The sequence below is a fragment of the Syzygium oleosum genome, unplaced genomic scaffold (assembly GCF_021117445.2).
Source record: "Syzygium oleosum isolate NSW1041296 unplaced genomic scaffold, Sole_v2.1 Sole_v2.18, whole genome shotgun sequence".
NCBI classification, from domain to species: Eukaryota; Viridiplantae; Streptophyta; class Magnoliopsida; order Myrtales; family Myrtaceae; genus Syzygium; species Syzygium oleosum.
Window position 1 is genome coordinate 2,781,284 of NW_026607502.1, and position 21,010 is coordinate 2,802,293.

Below are 21,010 nucleotides of genomic sequence, written 5' to 3' on the forward strand. Positions count from 1 at the left end.
CTCTTATAAATAGATGTGTTAGGGTTCGCAATTGAGGGGGGGCGTTCAGAATTTCTAGAACATGCAAGTGAAAACACACGTGAGTGAGAGTAAGAGTCAGAGAGGGAGAAGCGAGGATTTGAGAGAGTGAGAGGCCACACGGGAGATTTGGCCATAACATAAACACACACGGCATAGATATTTCCTCTCATCGATTCACGCTTGCACTTCAGAGTTACCGACCTCACCACCATCTTTCTATCACCATCACCACCACCACCCTTCCACCATCATTCCTTCAAGTTCTTGACGCCACAATTCACAAAGCAGAAAGGTCAGATCTTCGGTCAAAGACAAAAGTCCAAGCGGTGGTCAAAGAGCTTTGGTGGAAATTTCGAAACAAGAAGAGAGGGGTTGAAGCGGTGGTGATTTTTCTTTGGCAGTCAAAGGGAGAATTCAACTAGAATTTCTCTGTTCAGCGCACATCGAGAGAAGGAGAATCTTTGGTCTATTCTCGTGGGCTTTAGGAACCATCAAGGAGAGTCCACTGACTCCGAAGTTTTGTTTTTTGCCCGTGCTTTGCAGTCCACGTTTGTTCTTTCTTGCAGATTGACCGACATTCATCAAGCGTGCCACAAATCTCAGGGTGTGGACTTCATAAAGGAGAGGTGCCACACCGTGGAGTCTAACCCCGAGTCATTCCCCTGGCCGCGAGCCGCTGTCCACACCGAAGCAACACCGTCTTGCGCAAGGCCGGCTCACCGTCGCCGCCGTCCTCGTGGCCATGCCCGCCGCCGGCCATCCCGTCCCGATCCGTGATTCCGATCGCAACACGGATTCAAATTTGGAAATGTCCACAAAATTAGGTAAGATCATTATCCAGTATATTTTCCAGAATATTTTAAATTCCTAATTCTGGTAATTTGAATATTTTGTGGATATCTTCGATGGATTGTTAGATATTTTAGGATAATGCATGTGATATCCGCAATATTTAAAATATCCCAAATTGGAAGTTTTTCCTAATTCAGCAACATACATGAACGACTAGTCGACCTTAACTCTAAGGTATGATACGCGGCGGTACGGAAGATTGTTATCTTATCCATAACCACTTGGATAGGATAATATATCTTATTCGCTTTCTAAATTCAAACGATCGGCTTTCCATCGATATCCACGACCCTGTGGATATGATCACTAACCCAATTTGTTTTCCTAATTTGAACAGGATAAATGGGTTTTGCGGATCATGTGGATGGTTGGCATGTGATTGTTCTCTTTGTTTAATTTATTTCCCTTTTAAAAAGAAAATCCAAAAATATTAGTTAGAATTTAAATTAAAAATTTGCATGTTTAGGAAATCCCGAATATATCTAGAAGATAGGATAATTTCTTAATTTAAATTGGGATTTAGGGTAGTTTATTTCCTAGTTTAAATTAGGGGTTATTCTAGTCCTAATAGAATATTTAGGGTATTTTAGAATTTCGACTTTTCATAAAAATATCCAAAAAATGAGTCACTTTAGGATAGATTAAATTGCCTTTTCTACGACAGATTGCATGTTAATTTAAGCATTTTTTAATTCCGAATTTCATTGAAAAATACCAAAAATACATCATTTGTCCGTCACTAGAATTAGGTAATTTTGTCGCATGACATATAGTTTGCATGTTAGGTTTAATTAATCACATGTCATATTTTTCACGTCATTGCACGTAGGTTAGTCTTCATTTAAATAAGGAGAAAACCCTAAAGAACAAATTGTGTGAATTGCTTTGTTAATTAGAAATCATATTAGGATTGTCTGTGCGATTTTCTAGTTAATAATGCAGATACTTACGTTGCTAAAATGTTCATTATTCTCTTAAGCTAGTAAATATGTATGTTATTCTCCTAAGCTAGTAATTTGTTTAATGCTTTCTTTATTGGGTGTTAAATTGGTGGATTGCGTAGTTGTATGGTCACCTCACATGTTAACAACTAGGTCATAAAATAGCTCCAGACTGCTTACTCAAAGATTTTTGAAAAGAAAAGGTACCAAAAGGGTGTTAGACTAGCTCTAGCGTAATCAAATCCCCGAACTTAAAATCTCTGGTTCGTAGAAATAAATTGTATCTCCATATGTTTTATTTAGGTTTTTAATCAACCTACCGAATATAAATTAGTGGCGACTCCAGCACGAAAACATTTGTATGTTAAGAACTTAAATCCTAAGTCGCGAATTGATAGAGCTTGGGAGGGCTCGAATTAGGTTTAAACTTAATAATTCATTAATCGAACCCCTAGGTGGTACATTCTCGGGAGGTTAGGTCGCGACAAATCCAAACACCGAGAGGAAAATGTTTGCCCAACGAGCCATAATGATTAGGGGTGATCGGTTCCAGGGTGGGTAAGGTCCAGACTTGGAACCTGAAACTTGGAACCTACCCTGTTACAATCGGTTCCCAGTTTTTGAAACTTGGAACCTACCCCGTTTTCCCTAGACCCTGTTTTGGAATCTACCCTGTTTTTCCGGTCCGGTTCCAGGGTCTACCCGATAACCTACTCTTTTTTTTCTGGTTTCAGAAATTTGGAGCAAAATAAACAATCCACAAGCACCATGTCTAGCAATTGACATGCTCCCCTTGACATGTTCACAAGTGCTCTGCGCTTCTCGAAGTAATAAAAATGAAAATGATGAAAATATATCAGCTAATGCATAATCATGTTAATTAGTTTCAAGCGAAGAAAGTTCACCAAATATTCACCCACAGCGGATGGATAACACACAAAACAACTAACCATGCTAAAACCCTCCAATAACTCTGTACTTCTACAAATGAAAAGTCAGTGCTTTAGTAAAATGAAAATGATGAAAAAGCACCACTGTTCCTAGGAGAAGACAATAACAAGACCCATCCTAAGAGACCAATTCAGCCACAGCTCCATGAAAATGATGAAACAGCAAGACCCAATAAAGTTCTTGCGTTGCAACTATCTAGAACCATCACGAGCATGGTAAAAAACCTGAAATTCATACATAAAGAAAAATCAACTAGAAATCATGCTCTAAAGACAAATGCAAATATGCCGATTAATGAAGTGTATTTACTCACCACAAAATCGGAGTTTCCACAAAAGAAAGTATATTTACTAATGATAATATCCTCGGTAAGACAATCCAAATCTAAAAACCAAAAAAAAAAAAGATTAAATAAAGTATTCACTTAATACATAAATATGTGAATGAATGACAAGATAAAAAGAAATAATGAAATATACACGACTTAACCAACTCAAACTTTTCCGTGTTCTCAATGCACTCTTCAACATTAATCGGCACGCGAATGGCTCTCAATTAATCTTGAGTGCAAATCAAACCTTCCACCACTCTAGGAGTCAAAGAACTTCGAAAGCTGTCAAGCACACATCCCAATGTACTAAAAGTCGACTCCGAAGCAACGGTAGTCACGGGAATGGACAAAACATCCCGAGCCATCAAAGATAAGATTTTATACTTTGACCCACTAATCTTCCACCACATCAAAAGGTCCAGATTAATGACATCTTCACTTTCGGCTTCAAGATACCAATCAAGCTCAGATTTGTTTTCATTAAGCACTTTTTTCTTCGGTGAAGAAAGCTTTTTCGCCAAGCTTGGATGTCATCCTCATTGTTACCTTCATTGTTATCAATATTGGCATTGGACCCACTACTACTAGTACTTACGCTTGAACCACCAAAATGTTGTTTACTAGAACGAACAAATGATTGCTCATAAAATTCATACAAACGCTCCAAGGCAAGCTTCACCTTATCATGCATCTCATCAATTTTCGCTTCATCATCATAAATTTGTCCATAACATAACTTCACATAATTTAACTTTTTTGTAGGATCCAACGCAACCGCAATCAACACAATGATGTTTACTTTATCCAAACTCCCATAATATTTGTCAAACTTCTCCTTCATTTTTAAACCCATAGCTTGAAGCTTAGGATCCAAAGAATTCGCCGCATGATTCAAATATTTATACAAAAAAGCTATACCCTCAAAATAATCATTTGAAGTAACATATTAACTTCATGACATCCGTTTGGTGGCATCATGAAACTGTTTCAGAAACTTAGAAAGAACGATGGCATTTTCCCAATCCTCATTTCGAGGAGAATCATTGTCAATCTCCCTTAAGAAAGATGAATCATCGTCTTCCATCTTTTCAAAAGCTTTCCTATGCTTTATTGCTGTATCTAACATTAGGTAAGTGGAGTTCCATCTAGTGGCAACATCGAGACAAACTGAACCCTTGTATGTAATCCTCGCACTCTTAATACAAGATTGAAATGTTCGAGCTCTCATGGGAGAACTTTTCACATACCTAACTACATTTCGAATACGTGCAATAGAATCACGCACCTCATTCAATTCATCTTTTACAATCAAGTTTAATATATGAGCAGTGCACCTCATATTTAAAACATGACCATTCAAGATCAAATACCTTTCCTTTGAAAGTTTTTCCTTCAAATAACCAACAGCCACATCATTAGAACTAGCATTATCAACGGTTATTGTGGACACCTTCTTTTCTATTCCCCACTCGTAAATGCATTTCTCCACCATTTTCCCAATCTCTCTACCCTTATGACTATGCATCACTACAAAATTGATGATTCTTTTATGCAACTTCCAGTTTTCATCAATAAAATGTGCAGTGAGACATAAATAGTTCAAGTTTTGAATGGAAACTGCACATATCAGTTGTGAGTGCAATCCTAGAATTAAGCTTACCAAAGTAAGCTTTCAAACAAGTTCTTTCACTCAAATACAACTTCATACAATCTCTAGCCACCGTAAATCATGATAAATGTTGGAATAAAGGCTGTAATTCAGTGACAAAATCACGAAAACCGACACGCTCAACCGTGGAAAAGGGTTGTTCATCAATAATGATCATCCTAGCAAGCATGTGCCTACAACGTCCTTGATCAAACGTCCACATTGTTAAGACACTACCATCACCAGTATTTTTCCCTACCTCGCCAACCACGTCTTTGTTACGTGGTGCAAACAACATTTGCTTCTTATCTGTATGAGGATACTTTTTGCAGGTTCTCAAGTGCTTCCACATACTAGATGTTCCATGATCAACGGAGTATTTATACTCTTTCTCACAGTGAATGCACTTTACGATAGTTACTTTCTTTGTGTTCTCATCTATAATTTTCGAAAAATTATCCCATCTCTCTGATTGATTAGCTCGCTTTTTACCAAGAAGAGGATGGGAGTTAGGTACCCTCACCTTGTTTGTCGCACTCACGGTTGTAGAGTCCACTTCAGCAGCTTCATGGAATGGCAATTCCATGAGAGGACTCATTTCATTATATCCATCCGCTTGCATTGATATGTCTTTGTCTTGATCCATCAACTGAAATTAAACTATACAAAGTCAGGAATCTACAGAAGACAAATTTTACAACAATATAGGACCAACAATCATAGAATAAGAAGTCTATAACTCTTCATTTGTGCAACAACAATTACAGCCACAAAGCATAGCGAACCAAAGTCAAACTCTTCGTTCTTGTTTCGCAATGGGTTGCTCATTGATCCAGATCAAAGGGCATGCATCAAAATATGTCAAAGCCGGACGAGAACAGGCAAGAAACAGAGAGGTGAGAACAAAAACCTCTCCGGCCCTTCATCAAACACATACAGAATTGCACTCAAGACACATACATGAATTCTCTCCTGCATGCATGCATGCATACAGGCAATTCAAGAGGAAATCAGCATCAAGTTGCTACCAGTAGAAATATTCAGCATGTCTCATAGCTACAGATCGAATGAATGCATGTCTCATAGCTATGTGATCAAGATCTTGCAGGTCCTGTATAATATACTAGTCATAAATTCCAAGTAATTTTTATTACCACATTCTCATCCTGTAATTCAGATGCAAATCACACCTAACTATTGAACTGATATGGCTCTAACAACACTCAAGCAAAAACAAAAACTAATTTGAGAAACTAGATGTTGCTGACTCCAGTAAGTCTTATCATTAGTACCTCGGAAGCTTATCTTTCATTAATTAGGTTTCACTCAAACATTCAAGAAGCTTCCAGGAGCTTTAGCTTCTAGGTAAATTTCCTCCATAAATGCTATGGCACATAAGCAAAACAACCAAAATACGCCCTCAAAATCTCACACGAGGCACCAAAAGATCCAAGCTTCGACAGGGGACCGAATCAAGCGAATCGATTCGCCGTCACACAGAAATCGCGAGCTCTAAAAACAACAGTAGTAGTGGGAGTAGGATCGGGGGGGGGGAGGGGGGGAACCGTGAGCTGACCTTCGCAGCGGCGTAAGGGTTGGATGAGCTGGGTTGCGGCGACTGAGGTGGTGAGCAGCTGCAATGATGAGTGGCGACGAGTTGGGTTGTGGCGACTAAGGCAGCGACCAGCCGTGGCGACGAGGGGCGACGAGCTGGGTTCCGGCGATGAGCGGCGTTACGGCGACTTAGGCAGAGAGCAGCTGTGGCGACGAGTTGGGTTGCGGCGAGCAGCCACGGCGACGAGATGCTACGAGCTGGGTTGCGGCGAGCAGCCGTGACAACGAGCTGGGTTGCAGCGACACCAGCTACGGCGACGAGCGGCGAGCAGTTGCAGCGACAAGTTCTTGCGAGCAACCAGCAGAAAGGGGACTCGCAAACTGGAAGAGACTCAAGGGAGAGACTAAGAGTAACAAATGCTAGGGTTTTTTTACAGTAACTTAAAACCGGTCCGGGTGGGTTTCACTTAGACCCGGGAACCTGACCGGTTTCGAAAAAATAAAATTGGTTCCCGGACCGATTCAAACAGGAACCGGTTCTCGGACCTATTTTTTAGGTGGGCTGGTCCGGTTGCACAGCCCTAATAATGATGCTTCAAAATTAAAGAAAGAAATTCGACCAATAATTCAATTGTCTTTTTTATATTATTATTAATTTGGAAAAAGGAGTAACGACCTTCCCTTTTTCACCCCCATGTCGCCACACGGGAGGGGCATGGGGATGTCAAAAAGGATATATGTGTACATAAAAAATAACAAATAAATGTACTAAAAATCCTAAAACTTATCAGGAAATTGTAATTAAGGTAAAAAAACATTCAAAAAGTGTAATCAAGTACTAAGACTTATAATAAAAGTGTAATCGAGTCCTAAAACTGATCAAGAAAGTACAATCAAGTCCTAAATTTTTTTTAAAAAAAGTGCAATCTACTCGTTAAATTGGTCTAATCAAGTTTTTCCACTGATAATACTTTTTTTTTTAAGTTTTAAGACCCGATTATACTTGTGATAAGTTTCAGTCTCAATAGCACATTCGTGATAAGTTTTAAGACTCTCGGTACACTTATCCCTATTATTAATCGGGAAAAAGGTGTAAAACCACATGTGAAAGAAGGAGTAAGTAATAACATCTATATATATGTATATATATATGTATATAAGAAAATATAAAGTAGGAAAGAAAATAAAGTAAAAAACAAAGCACGACGGGCCTGTGGACCTTTACCAGTTCTGAGGAGTCCTTCCGGCTCCAATATTCATCATCCTTCTCTCAGCTTCCTCCGTCCCTCTCTCTCTCTCTCTCTCTCTACTCTCTCTCTCTCTCTCTAGCGGACGCGAAGATCTGAATTTCCTCCGATCGCGCCCCGATCTCTCCCAGCCAAGCACGGTGCAAGCTCCCGTCGCCGCCTCCGCCGCCGCCGCTGCCGCTGCCGTCGCCGTCGCCGTCGCCGGCGGCCCCCGCCCCCTGTCGGAGATTTGCTAGGGTTTCAGCGGCCTGCCTTGGGGCGCGCCGATCAGGTAAGCTTTCTGGGGGGGGCGGACGCGAAGGTCCTCCTCGGTGTTGTCGAGGAGGAGGAGGTTCTCTCCTCTTCCCTCTGCGGGTGTGAAATCGCGCTGTCGAAATTGATCGGCTGTGGGGCCTTGGCTTCTGTTAGAATTCCGTTCCTAGTGGAGCGATCTGGGATAATCAGCGTGTCGGCGATGCGGCCGTGTCGATTGAGTGTGGATTGTTTGACGGGGAGGACGCTTCTATTTTTAGGAAAAAGGTTTTGGCTTTGAGCTTCTCTGGTGCCTAGGATTGTCCGGAGAATTAGGCTGTTGTGGTTGTTGACCGCCGTGTTGGTTTTATGTGTACTGCGTTCGATATCGTGTTTGGGGGGGAGAGAGTTTCGGTTGAGGCGGCGATCGCGATGTGGTGTTGTCTCTTATAAGGGTCTGCTTGGATTGTTGGTGAACATAGTATTGTGTCTTTTCACTGGCTACCACTTCAATTTAGCTCTGGATGCTTGCTGCTTGGTCACTGACTAGAGAATTGCGATAGAGTTTTGGTTTAGATCAAAAGAATTGTGCATATCAGGAGTTATGGTTGTAGCAATGTACATGTTACTTTTCTTTTGATCGCGGTTCCTTACTGTGTGTGCTTCTGCTTTTATAAATGAGATTTTGGCATGTGATGCCGCTAGTTCTTGTACTGTTCAAATCCTAAGATATCTTCTTACATCAGGTTTTATGTATGGGAGTATAGGGATTCGGAGTTGAATAAGGAGGTTATCAGATCAATTCCATGGGGACTGAAAATCCAGGTCGTTCGGCTTTCACTAGCAGGCCCACTTCGCCTTTTACATCTTCGCCTCCTGCTGCGACACCTTTTTCATCAACGAATCCAGTGGTCGGACCAGGGGTCTCCACTTTTAGACCTACGACAGCTGCTGCTCCTCAGGCTCCGCCTCGTTCACCTTTTGTTCCTGTGGCTGGATCAGACAGATCTAGTTTCCGGCCCCCTCCACAATCTGCATATAGTGATCCATCAGTACCACCTCCACCGACTTCATATGCCCCTCCCACTTCTGGAGCTTTCCAACGTTTTAGTTCACCCCAGTTCCCGGGGACAGCACAACCACCACCTACACAAGGTCCACCTCTTGGACAGCCACCATTTCAATCTCCTGCTGCTCAATTATATTCTCAGCCTGGATCTTTTCGCCCCCCAACACATGTACCTTCTCTGCCGATGGGATCTCCTCCAAGAGCAAATATTATGCCCCCTGTTGGAAACATGCCCCAGGCGAGCCCATTGTATTCTGCTCCCAGGGCAAGTGGACCGCCCCCTATGCCTGGATATGTGACTCAGCAGTCTAAAACAGCTCCACCAGCTTCAACTTTACAATCTCCATTTGCTAGTGCCCCAGGAGGTTATGTGCCGACTCCACCAGTATCGTCTCCCCCTTTGCATGCACATCAAGGAGGGTATATTCCACCACCACCAGCTCCAGGGACCCTGCAAACACAGCATCCGGGATTTGGACCCCCCACAGGTCCCATTCATGGTCTGCTTGAAGATTTCAGCTCCCTCTCTCTTGGGTCTGTACCTGGATCATTGGACCCTGGACTTGATTCAAAATCTTTGCCAAGACCACTAGATGGCGATGTGGAGCCCAAGTCATTTGCTGAAATGTTTCCCATGAATTGTCATTCTAGATTTCTAAGGCTTACAACTAGTGCCATACCAAATTCTCAATCTTTGGTCTCAAGGTGGCACTTACCTCTTGGAGCAGTTGTTTGTCCTCTGGCAGAATCTCCTGATGGGGTGAGATTCCCTGAACTGAAAAGCATAAATTTTTTCTGCAATTGTGAGCAGTTGTATATATTGAATCTCACAGTCACCTTATTTTGTTGCTATTTGCTGTTATTCAGGAAGAAGTTCCTATAGTGAATTTTGCTTCAACTGGCATTATTCGTTGCAGGAGATGTCGCACCTATGTCAATCCATATGTGACGTTTGCTGAAGCAGGGAGAAAGTGGCGCTGCAACATCTGCTCCTTATTGAATGAGGGTAATTTTTTAGACTTCAGGCTCTCTGGATGTTTGGCCTTTTGTGTTGTTTTTTCTAGAAGTTGTGCTATTGCCTGCCTGGGCTTTGGTTGTGGTTTTTTCCAAACGTTGCTTGGAATTCTGAACTTGTCCTTTTCCTGCTTATGATAATTGCCTGTGGATCAGCCGGCCTCTTTTTCTTTGCATTGACACCTTTAATCTTCTAGACATCAACTTGAAGCTGAATCAGATGCTTAAGATATTTTTCATGAATTGGATTCAAACCAATCAAGCAAGCTGCTTTCCTTTTGGTGGATCCTGAGGGGCAATAATTTGTGAACTTTTAATGACCTTTGATTTCTTTAAATTTTTCTTTGTCTGGAAGGTGGAGGTTCTGTGAGAAATATTTAACTTTTTATTCTTCCCTGCTAACAGTTTTATGCACAATGTCTAAAATTAAAATACCATGGCTCAGGGCTGTAATGATGACAAAATTTATAGCAGCTTCAAAAGATTATCACAATTTTACACATTTTTCTCTTTGGGGCAAGATTTGTTTGAAGGTGCTATAATAGCCCTTCTGGGTTTTGGCACTAGCTATAACTGAGTCTTGTGGCTTCTTGTGGTATCTTCCTGGGTAGACTACAATGATCCTTTGAACTGTCTCATATTTAAAAGTTTGTTGCTATGACATAATTTACATTAATGAGTTATTTACCAAGTACATATCACCAATATGCGATTCACAGCTTGTAAACCGTGTGGCAGCCATAAAGTAGATGATTTTATTGCAAAGTGTTTTCTTTTATGGTTCATATTAGTATGATCTACCATCTTTACTGTCATCTACAGTTCCCGGTGATTACTTTGCCCAATTGGACTCTACTGGCCGAAGACTTGATCTGGATCAGCGACCTGAGCTTACAAAGGGCAGTGTTGAATTTGTTGCTCCAACTGAATATATGGTTCGGCCTCCAATGCCGCCACTCTATTTTTTCCTCATTGATGTTTCGATATCTGCAGTTAGAAGTGGCATGGTACAGGTGAGCATGAAGCAAAATTTCCGTAGTCGTGCTGCCATTTGTCCTGCTTTGTACAATGGCTATGTGTGTTTCGTGATTTTGTTGCATCTCGATATATGTGTGTTTCTACAATTTTTAATCGATTGTAGTTGACTGTGGATGCAACTATTTACTGTGCATGTCAGCTAAGCATTAGATTTAATGAGTTACCTGAAAGGGGTTAACTGGCGCTTGTTCAGTTCGGTTGAAGAAGTAAGCTTTTAGAAAGTTCGGGCAGAATTAGTTCATTCTTGCTCGAATGTTTATCTCCTGAAGGGCTTTTTTCTTGCGATTTATCGCATAGGCTCCTATCGTGATATATATGTAATGTGACTCTTTGGAAGGATTAATGTCTTGCAGGTTGTGGCCGAGACTATAAAGTCTTGTTTAGATAATCTTCCGGGCTTCCCCAGGACACAGATTGGGTTCATAACTTTTGACAGCACTATACATTTTTACAATCTGAAGGTAAGAGATCTGTGTGCTACTTGTGCAGGAACTCCATTTGATTTCAGTAGACACTTTCGTACCATCTAATTAAACACTATGATTGACACTGGGTTTTTCAATTGTGCAGTCATCCTTGACCCAACCTCAGATGATGGTTGTCTCAGATCTCGATGATATATTTATCCCACTGCCAGATGATCTCCTTGTCAACCTGTCAGAGTCCAGAGAAGTTGTGGAGACTTTCCTTGATAGCTTGCCATCGATGTTTGAGAACAACATAAATGTGGAATCTGCTTTTGGTCCAGCTCTCAAGGCGGCATTTATGGTTATGGTATGCTATAATTTCCTTCTTCTTTCCTACCTTATCATAATTCTTTCATTTCTGCATACAGTTAGAGCATGTATTGTAAAATTTTCTTTTCTTCCTGTCAAATCATTCATTCACTGCTCATGACGTTTCATTGTTCTGCAGAGTCAACTTGGGGGAAAATTACTTGTTTTCGAGAATACACTGCCATCTCTTGGTTTTGGCCGCTTGAAGTTGCGGGGAGATGATGTTCGTGTTTACGGAACAGATAAAGAACATACGCTGAGAGTACCAGAAGATCCCTTTTACAAGCAAATGGCTGCTGATTTCTCTAAGTACCAGATTGGTGTTAATATATACGCATTCAATGAAAAGTACGGTGATATAGCCTCCTTAGGTATATCCTCAGCTTCCCTAACTTTTCATCAAAATGAGGATTGACAAATTGATTGAGTCTGACATTGGTGCTGGATATGTTTATGGCTGCTTATTTAGCATAACTAGAGATAAGATGGTTTTCTACTAGGGTTGCTATGACTCTGGGCCACATTAATATTTTGGAAGAATCTTTAAATATTATTAGTTGTCTGTCTAATACGATGCACAGGACTGGGTGAAAGGAAGTCAATAGATCTAATCAAGATTTTCTGTTCTTTTTACTTGTAATTTGTTAAGAAACATTTTATGCTCTTGGACTATCTATGGTTGCTGTGCATTAATTGTGAAGCTCATAATAAATATTGTTTCTCGAAGGAAGACCTTGGAGTTCATAGAAGTATAGTAGCTCTAATATCGAGCTTTGCCGTTGTCCTCTATTGATTGATCATAGATTTTATTATATTGTTAATAAAGACCTCGAAGGGGAGCCTTGGGCAACAGTAAAGTTGTTGCCATGTGACCTCCTGGAGGTCACAGATCGAGTTGTGGAAACAGCTACTTGCAAAAGTCCCAAGGTAAGGCTGCGTAGCACCGGAGCTTCATGCACTGAGCTCCACTTGCCCTTGCCCTGTTATAAAGACCTCAGTAGTTAGTCTTCTATGTGAAATGATGCTTAGATTTAGCTGACATCCAATGAGGGTATATTTATAACCATTTCCTGTGCACAATAACATAGAGCTGCTGATGTATGCATCTGATGCATCATACATTCTTCAGAAGATTAATGCTTGTCACATTATACCTATGTAGGAACCCTCGCGAAATACACTGGGGGTCAAGTCTACTACTATCCCAGCTTTCAATCAGATATTCACAGAGAGAAGCTGAGACACGAGTTAGCCAGAGATCTCACGAGGGAAACTGCCTGGGAGGCCGTTATGCGCGTAAGATGTGGGAAAGGTTTGTGGATGATGTTCAAAAGTGCTTATTGAGCAGTTTAATTTGCTCGTGTGCATTGGGTAACATGTAGTTACTTTGTTTCTTGATGGAAACTTGCAGGAATTCGTTTCACATCTTACCATGGAAATTTTATGTTAAGATCCACCGACTTATTGGCACTTCCAGCTGTGGATTGTGATAAAGCATATGCAATGCAGCTATCTCTTGAAGATACATTACTGACAACCCAAACAGCATATTTCCAAGTTGCTTTGCTGTATCCTTCAATGAGGATGGTTATTTATCTGCAATTTGTTTTCACTCCTATTGTATCCATATATGTACCTGCATATGCTTCATGCTCTTTTCCTTTCTTATATAGTCCCTTGTGTATATCTTTTTTAACGCGTTTTCTTTTCCCCGGTCCTTATAATTGTGTTCACTTTTAAGATTATAATTGGAAGATTAGAGTGGGACAGTTGTGGTGATCAGGCGACCTCCTGTTGTAACGTTTACTTTGTGCTTTACAGTTACTTTCCAAATTTCCATCTTGTTACCATGAGTAACTTGAGAAGTTCACATCTGCTTTTACATTATACGGGGCTTAGTTTCTGGGTTTTGATGAATACTAGTTTTCTTGTCATATCACAGTGATTCACGTTTAACATGTTTCAGCATACTTCTGGGTAATATTTCTACAATCTCAAGCCCTTGCACTGCTTCTACGATTGGAATTAGGGCATTCTGGTTGTATTATGGACATTTAGGTTTGGATGCCCTTAACAAACAAAGATACACTGCATCCTGTGGAGAAAGGCGTATTAGAGTACACACAGCCGCGGCTCCCACCGTAACAGATCTAGGAGAAATGTACCGTCAGGCAGACACGGGTGCCATCATATCTTTGTTCAGTAGGCTAGGTAGAGTTAAAAAGATTTCTCATGCTGTGAATGACTTCTGCTGCTCGATTTTAAGTAAATATAGGTTTGATTATCTCACCTTGGTCTATGCACTGTAGCAATTGAGAAGACATTGACTAATAAGTTGGAGGATGCACGAAATGCTATCCAGCAGAGGATAGTCAAAGCACTCAAGGAATATAGAAATCTTTACGCAGTGCAGCATCGTTTGGGAGGCAGGATGATATATCCAGAATCTTTGAAGTTTTTACCTTTATACGGCTTGGCCCTTTGTAAATCAGCCATCCTAAGGGGAGGGTATGCCGATGTGCCACTTGATGAACGTAGTGCAGCCGGTTACACCGTGATGGCGTTGCCTGTGAAAAAATTGTTGAAACTTTTATATCCAGACTTAATTAGGCTTGATGAGTATCTGATGAAGGTAATGGTCCTCCAAAATCTCGTGATTGCATTGTGTTTTCCTCATAGCACTTTGTAGGTCCTTCAAAGTACTTGATACTATGTCTGCAACATTCTTGCAGGGATCTTCTCTGGATGATGAGCTTAAGAACACAATTAAAAGGTTACCATTGACTGCAGAGAGCTTAGACTCCAGGGGGCTCTATTTGTTTGATGATGGCTTTCGTTTTATTATATGGTTTGGTAGAATGCTTTCACCCGATTTGTCCAAGAATTTGTTGGGGCAAGACTTTGCAGCTGATTTATCAAGGGTTAGTTTTTTAGCCATACTTATTTGCATTGGATTGTTATTTTTTCCTTTCCCCCCCTAAATATACCACTGCAAAGAGTTATTCAGCATGGCTATCGAGTGAATATACTAATTTAGGATTGTGGATAAATTCAACATTCAGTTTGTTGACCTGAATTTATACCAGATTTGAAATGCTAGTTTTATTGGTTCGATACTCTCTGCAAGATGTGAAGTATATGGAGGATTGATGGTGACTGAGTTATCTCATCGGAAGCGTAGTTATATTAGCAGATTCTTGATGGACTGATGTTTTGTGGACTAGCTTCGATAAAAGATAAATGGAACAGTCAATTGAGGTACTCAAGGAACGATCAGTGCTTTGCGAAGGAAATGGGAATTGAACTATATGTGCATTACCAAGTTGGAATTGCTGACGTAGAGATGTCTGCAATAAATTTTTGAGGCAGTAGTGGAACAGCCACATTCTTTTTTTTTATTGGGTTTTTTTGGGGCGAGGTGGGGTGGGGGTGTGCGAGGCTGTGACAATGGAAACAGCTGAGATGAGAGGAGGAAATCAATGGAGGTTTTGCTGATAGATAAGTTATTTACCATGACTTTTATGTATATCATTTACTAAAAAAAATTGTAAATTGTGCGGACAAATGCAAGCTGTTAGGGCTCTAGCTTTGACAGAGCTTATGAATAGTACATTGTTTCATTTTTGCGTGGGCGCTATTGCTAATTACTGAGCTGGCTTATTCCCCACTCCAAAAAGGAAAAGGAGGGAAGTAAAATTGTCTATTATTTATGCATAGACTGGTTACTCATCAAAAGAATTTTGTGCCTGAAATTGTCAGTGTGCTATAATTGGGATTTAAACTGGTGAGGCACTAAAATCAGAGTGATATTTCCAGCTGGAATGGTCTGGGAGATCCAAAACCGCAAAGTGGTATAGTGATATCAATCTTTGGGAAAAAGTGCGAGTCCTTGAAATTGCTGCTGAGCAGATGTTTTCTGCAGATGTTAAAAATAGAGCTATAAAGTTTCAGTAGAACTATGGGTAATTTGTCTCGAATATTAGAGTTACTGTGGCTGTCTTGAAATTTATTGTGAAGTGAAAAATTAACAGTGGGAGACTTTTAAATGGATGAATAGCAATTAGAGTGTTTTTTGGGATGAGTGAAGTGGCAACTAAGATATATTGTGATACTTATTGCTTTGAGATTGACTTTACACCTTTTGTGAATGTGTAATTTCTATTTCACCATGTGGGCTATTCTTTTATATTATGGTTTTGAATCAAAGTAGTACATTGTGGTGCAGATATGTGTGACCAACTCTCCTGACAGATGGGTTCTACTGTTCTAAACATCATTTAAATCAATTTGTAAATTATGTGTGCACTCATCCTGTCTATACTAATTAAAGTTGTCCAGATTCCGAAATATAAATCATCCAAAATCCGTGTGTGTGGTTAGCACCGGCCGTCATCGTCCACTGTTGCTTCTTACTCGGGCCGAATGTATGGACGATTCTTTCGGTAGAAATCAGAACATTGTCCCGTGCTGGTGACGATATTTTGACCAGCAGCTTGTTTAGTCAGTAACGCATTGAAAAGTTACCAATGCTATTACAAGAATTTCAACACTTACCAACTATTTAAATAATTAGGTGCCTCTTGTTTAGTTCTGCTTTTTTGCCTTGTTTACTTTTTCATTTATAATCTCAAATTGGTCTATCGGCTTCTCTTTCTTGTCTTTTCTTCTTCTTCTTAATTTTTTAACTTTGGTTTTTATCTTTAGAATCAGGTTAACTTCACGGAACTCAACCATGAAATGTCTAAAAGGCTCTTTGCCCTGATCAAGAAGCTGAGGGAGACTGATCCTTCATGCTACCATTTGTGTCATCTTGTAAGACAAGGTGAGCAGCCAAGAGAAGGATTTCTTCTCCTTGCAAACCTGGTTGAGGACCAGATGGGCGGCACTAATGGTTATGGTGATTGGGTGCTTCAAATACACCGCCAAGTCCAGCAGAATGCATGAAGTACAGGTATCTTTCGTGTTGGATGATAGGTGTTCATGTTAGTTTTTTCATTTTAATCAATAGTTGTGCCATTTTGGTATTTTTCTATTTAAGTACACAGGATTTGATCTGGTCCATTGCTTCTAGTTTTTCTGTTGAATCTTTATTTAAGTTGCAAGAGTCCATTGCTGGCAAACACTCTGTGGGAAGTTGTTACATTGTTGAAACATAGAAACTGGTTTTATAGCTAGTTTTCGACCACTTGTCTTTTAGTCTGTCAGCTGTCATTAAAGAGATGTTACGTAAAGTGTGTTTAGTGGATTGTTTATTTTTAATGAGTTTTCAAGAATAATATGCTGAGTAAACTTTGAGAATTTCATAGCAGAAGGTATCAGTGTGTTCTCTTAGATGCCGTAGAGCAGTATCTATGTGCTTGCACAATTGTCTTTTGGTTTATCGATTTTCTCCTGGAGATCATGATCCTTGAAATCTTCTTTTCTTTTCTTTTTGGTCAGGGAATTATCATTTTGTTCCATGTCCTCGATTATAAAGTGAATCAAGCAACATGTATAACTACAGGTTTTGCTGGGATTCCATTCAATATGTGGAAAAGGTTGTCGAGTTCATGAAAGTGGTCAGCAGAGACAGATCTGCAGACGATTATTCTCGGTCCGTCACGAAAATAAGGGGGAGATTCAATCATGTACTTGTGTCTTATTTTGAGAAGGAGATAGCAAATTTTGTCTGCATTGATTATGAGTCAATCTTCTGTATCTTTGCATATTACAGTCCTTTTTAACCTCCTGGCTCTGGGTTTGCTTGTAGCTGTAGGGATAGACTGATGATGATAGTGTGATCAATTTGCCTGCAGAGTTGGGGACAATTGTTCATTCAACTGTATTTACAACTCAATTTTGGGGTGTTAATTTCAATTTTATTCAATGCCCTTTTGTTCTCTTCTCAAGAGATCCGGCACGACATGAGGGGCGAAAGTGGAGAAACCAGGCTGTTTCCATTAAGCAGCTTAGTCCTCTGTCGCCTCGCTGGTCTCGTAGTGTGTGTATCGTCGCTCGATCATGAATAAAGAGCTTCTCTGCTACCTGCATTTTGCCACGGAAGTGCGCTAGAGGTCCTGACTTCGGTCTCTCGGTTCTATTTTGTCCAGTTTTCAAATTCGATTTCTCGCATACGGGTTTCTATAAAGATCTTCATAATCCATTCATAGAGTTCGCGAATTTCGGGCTTGTCTTGGTTAATTCTTCAAATCAAGTGGCAATGCAGTGATTTGAACAGATATTGAGAAGTATGAATAAGCTAATGACTTGAGTAACCCTCACTGGGCTTTGATGCGATGATCAGAGTAAAAACAGTAAAAACGCCTTTTCCCCGACTGCACGCGGCGCGTTAGCCCGCCGCTCATGCCACGACTGCATCCGGCGGCGACAGACCGATTATTCACGTGTCACACAATCAAAACATAGGCAACTGGGAAGGCAAAGCTCTTCAAAACCAAAACGCACCCCTTCGACGCCATGTTACCACATGGAAAAACAAGAACAGAGAAAGGAGAGCTGCATGATTCTGCGGGAGAGAGACTTTGAACCTCCGGAGAGTGCTTAGGAGTAGGACTGAACTAATGAACTTTTTCCTTGGTACCTCCATTTGCCCCACTCGTGGATGCAGAGGTGGAGCTTCCTGCGCGCCGCTAGGAAGTCCACGGCCTGTGCCGGCGTGAGCGCCCGACCGTCTCCCTGAGGGTGTCCAGCCTCAGCCTGTCCACCCCCTCCATGATCGCCCGCATGTCCCCCCCGCACTCATCGAGCGCCGCATCGGCCTCCCCGCCCAGCTCCGCCACTGCCCGGTTCGTCCTCCTCGTGATCGTCATGATAGGCTCGTCGGCAATCTTCTCCTGCAGGCTTGCCATCCGGCTCGTCAGCTTCTCCTCTTCTCTGATTGTCCTTCCCTGCGGATGAAGTAAGTATATATGTGGGTCACATGCATGGTCGCATAGCAATTAAGATTAGATTTGCCAAACGGGTGGTGATCGGATCGATCGGATTTGGATGCATCAAATATCTGTACTATCCAAATCAACCCATTTAATTCATATTAACATATTTTTATAAACATGCATTTGTAGCAATCCATGTCCAATCCGATCCGGACCTAACCCAATCCGACTTGTGCTATAATTACAAATGAATTGAGTCAAAGAAATTAGGAGCAATAACAACGATATTAACTATTTTTGCCAATAATCTATTTATTTTGGCCCAAAAAATAAAATTCTTAAAGTAATAGAAGATAATGTCTTGTAATGGCGTAATTTAGATACATTAATATGAATATATACATGACATGCGATTTTATATGTGATTAAGACTATATTGAATCATGTCAACTCAAAGAAAGAAATCGGGGATTTATCAATTTTAAGATATAACTTTAGAAGGTAATACAACCGCGATATTCTTTCATGTCAACGGAATGAGTTTATCATCAGTGAAATTTCCTATTGCAATTATATCAATTCAGTTCTAAACCTTTTTTTGTGCCAATTGAGTCCTAAATCTTTTGCATTTGTGCCAATTCAGTCCATCCAGCGCTAACGTGACTCGATGATCCTGGCGAGTTGTAAAGAATTACCGTCCTAAATCTTAGAAATCTAGGTTAAAAGAATTCAGTCCTAAATCTTAGAAATCTAGGTTAAAGAATTACACACATGTCCATGGCTACCCAATTTCTTGTCTTCGTACCTGTAAAGCATTGATCCTGGCGAGCTGACTCGCCGAGAGCACCCCAAGATTCCCCGTCCTCGCCCCTTCGAGGAACTCGCTCAGGCTGGCCTCCACCTCGGCCCCGCACAGCTCGTACATGAGCCGCACGAAAATGGAAGGCCGGCACCCGGCGAGCCTCATCATCGAGTTCTCCAGGGCAGTATTCGACGCCGGTGCAAAGAACCCTGCCACGTCCTCCTGGGCCAGGCGGCGCCACTCCTAAATATACTCCTCAAAGTGCTCGACGTTCCTCCGGACGAGCTGCCTCCAGTGGTCGTTGCCGGGGTCGTCACGGAGAGAGAGAGCGTCGTTGCCAGGGTCATCACGGAGAGAGAGAGCCTCGACGAGCTCAGCGAGGTCGGACTCCTGGAGGTTCATCCACTCGAGGAAGCAGCGACAGGAACGTTGTTGGTCGCTAGTTGCCATTTGTGAGTGGGAGAGTTGAGGGTGAGACTACATGGCATGCAGTTGAGTGTAATGTTTTTATCGTCTGTCTTTATCCTCTGCGGTTGTGACAAGGATATGTGGAATTTCTGTCGTGTAGGGGTCAATAGTTTTATAAAATTTAGGATGCCCCAATGGCGAGATTCTGTAAGATTGTCCTGCATCGGGTTTTTACTAAAACATATGAGTAATTTTCTTCACTGTGATTGATTATATCCATCACATCATATATAGATTATGGAATCGGAGCAATCTCAACATTTGTTCTTAATCCCGTCATTACCCGATAGTCATGAATGTTGTCCATATCACGCGCATTCACAAAATAATCATCTATATATCCGCATCTTTTCTCATGCCATTGCTCATCACTCAGACAACCTTCCGCCCTCTCTCTCTCTCTCTTCGCTCTACCTCTCTTTCTGGCAATGTTCTATCTCTCCAACCTCTCTGGTGACTCGGAGAACGGACGGCAGTTTTGATGGTGGAGACGGGCTGTGTAGGCGGTGGATACTTCACTTTGGTGCAGAAGAGCTTGCATCTATGGGGAAAGTAATGAGGCATCTTCGTCTGGTGATCTCCAATGGCCAAGGTCCAAAGTGCTTTAAGTATCGAACCGGATATATAATGGCGAGAAATTATTTCACGACTCTAGTATAGATAACGAAACGAATCTCATACGGGTGCCGGCAGATTTCCAGATTCAATCGAGTACGTTATACGGTTCATAAGATGATAGCCAGTAAATCGACGGTTTCCAGGACACATGTTTCTTCCGTGGCTTCGTCGAACATCTACAGAGAGCAATAGGGCTTCCGTTAAAATCGCCATTCCAAAGCCCTAGTACCATCTTCTCGTGGTACGGACTACCTGGAACTTGAATATACCGAGACATGTCTACATAACATTTTTTTGGACCGAAACCTAAAGCTGACAAGAGCTTTTGAGCAAGGACGAAGCCGACAGAGTTTCCATTTTAGTCGCTTTTGGAATTCGTTTGGACGAATCTGCCTCGTGAATGCTTGGTCTGACTTGGCCTTTGTTTTTTCGAAAAGCTTGATGTCAAGACTCGAGACAAAACTCAGCGTGAGACATCGTTGAGCAGAAGTGGCCACGTTTTACTCTTGCAAAAAGAAGCCAGAACACCAATGGGGCATTTCAGTTTGAGTTTTGAGTTATATATTGGCAAATG

The 21,010-nt window shown here is 41.3% G+C and overlaps 1 protein-coding gene across 4 annotated transcripts; it reads left to right on the top strand.

Annotated features, from left to right (window-relative positions):
• The first annotated feature begins 7,517 nt into the window (after positions 1-7,517).
• LOC115682066 (protein transport protein SEC24 A) lies at positions 7,518-17,539 on the top strand. 4 transcript variants are annotated; one of them, XM_056319568.1, is made up of 15 exons: positions 7,518-7,695; positions 7,735-7,816; positions 8,544-9,605; positions 9,713-9,851; positions 10,682-10,872; positions 11,251-11,358; positions 11,468-11,671; positions 11,813-12,044; positions 12,836-12,985; positions 13,085-13,241; positions 13,757-13,884; positions 13,983-14,305; positions 14,406-14,594; positions 16,378-16,624; positions 17,113-17,539. In XM_056319568.1, exons 3-14 carry the CDS (start codon positions 8,583-8,585, stop codon positions 16,615-16,617), a joined length of 3,084 nt encoding a protein of 1,027 aa, XP_056175543.1. In that variant the 5' UTR covers positions 7,518-7,695; positions 7,735-7,816; positions 8,544-8,582; the 3' UTR covers positions 16,618-16,624; positions 17,113-17,539. The 4 variants fall into 4 exon arrangements, with proteins under 4 accessions (XP_056175543.1, XP_056175544.1, XP_056175545.1 ...); XM_056319569.1 differs by having other exon boundaries at positions 17,177-17,539; XM_056319570.1 differs by having other exon boundaries at positions 16,384-16,624.
• The last annotated feature ends 3,471 nt before the right edge of the window (positions 17,540-21,010 follow it).

Excerpts from the sequence above, each read along its gene's own strand:
- LOC115682066 (XM_056319568.1), top strand. The coding sequence starts at position 8,583 with ATGGGGACTGAAAATCCAGGTCGTTCGGCTTTCACTAGCAGGCCCACT. Across the intron at positions 9,606-9,712 it reads TGGCAGAATCTCCTGATGGG|GAAGAAGTTCCTATAGTGAA; the intron begins GTGAGATTCCCT and ends GCTGTTATTCAG. Across the intron at positions 12,986-13,084 it reads GCGCGTAAGATGTGGGAAAG|GAATTCGTTTCACATCTTAC; the intron begins GTTTGTGGATGA and ends GGAAACTTGCAG.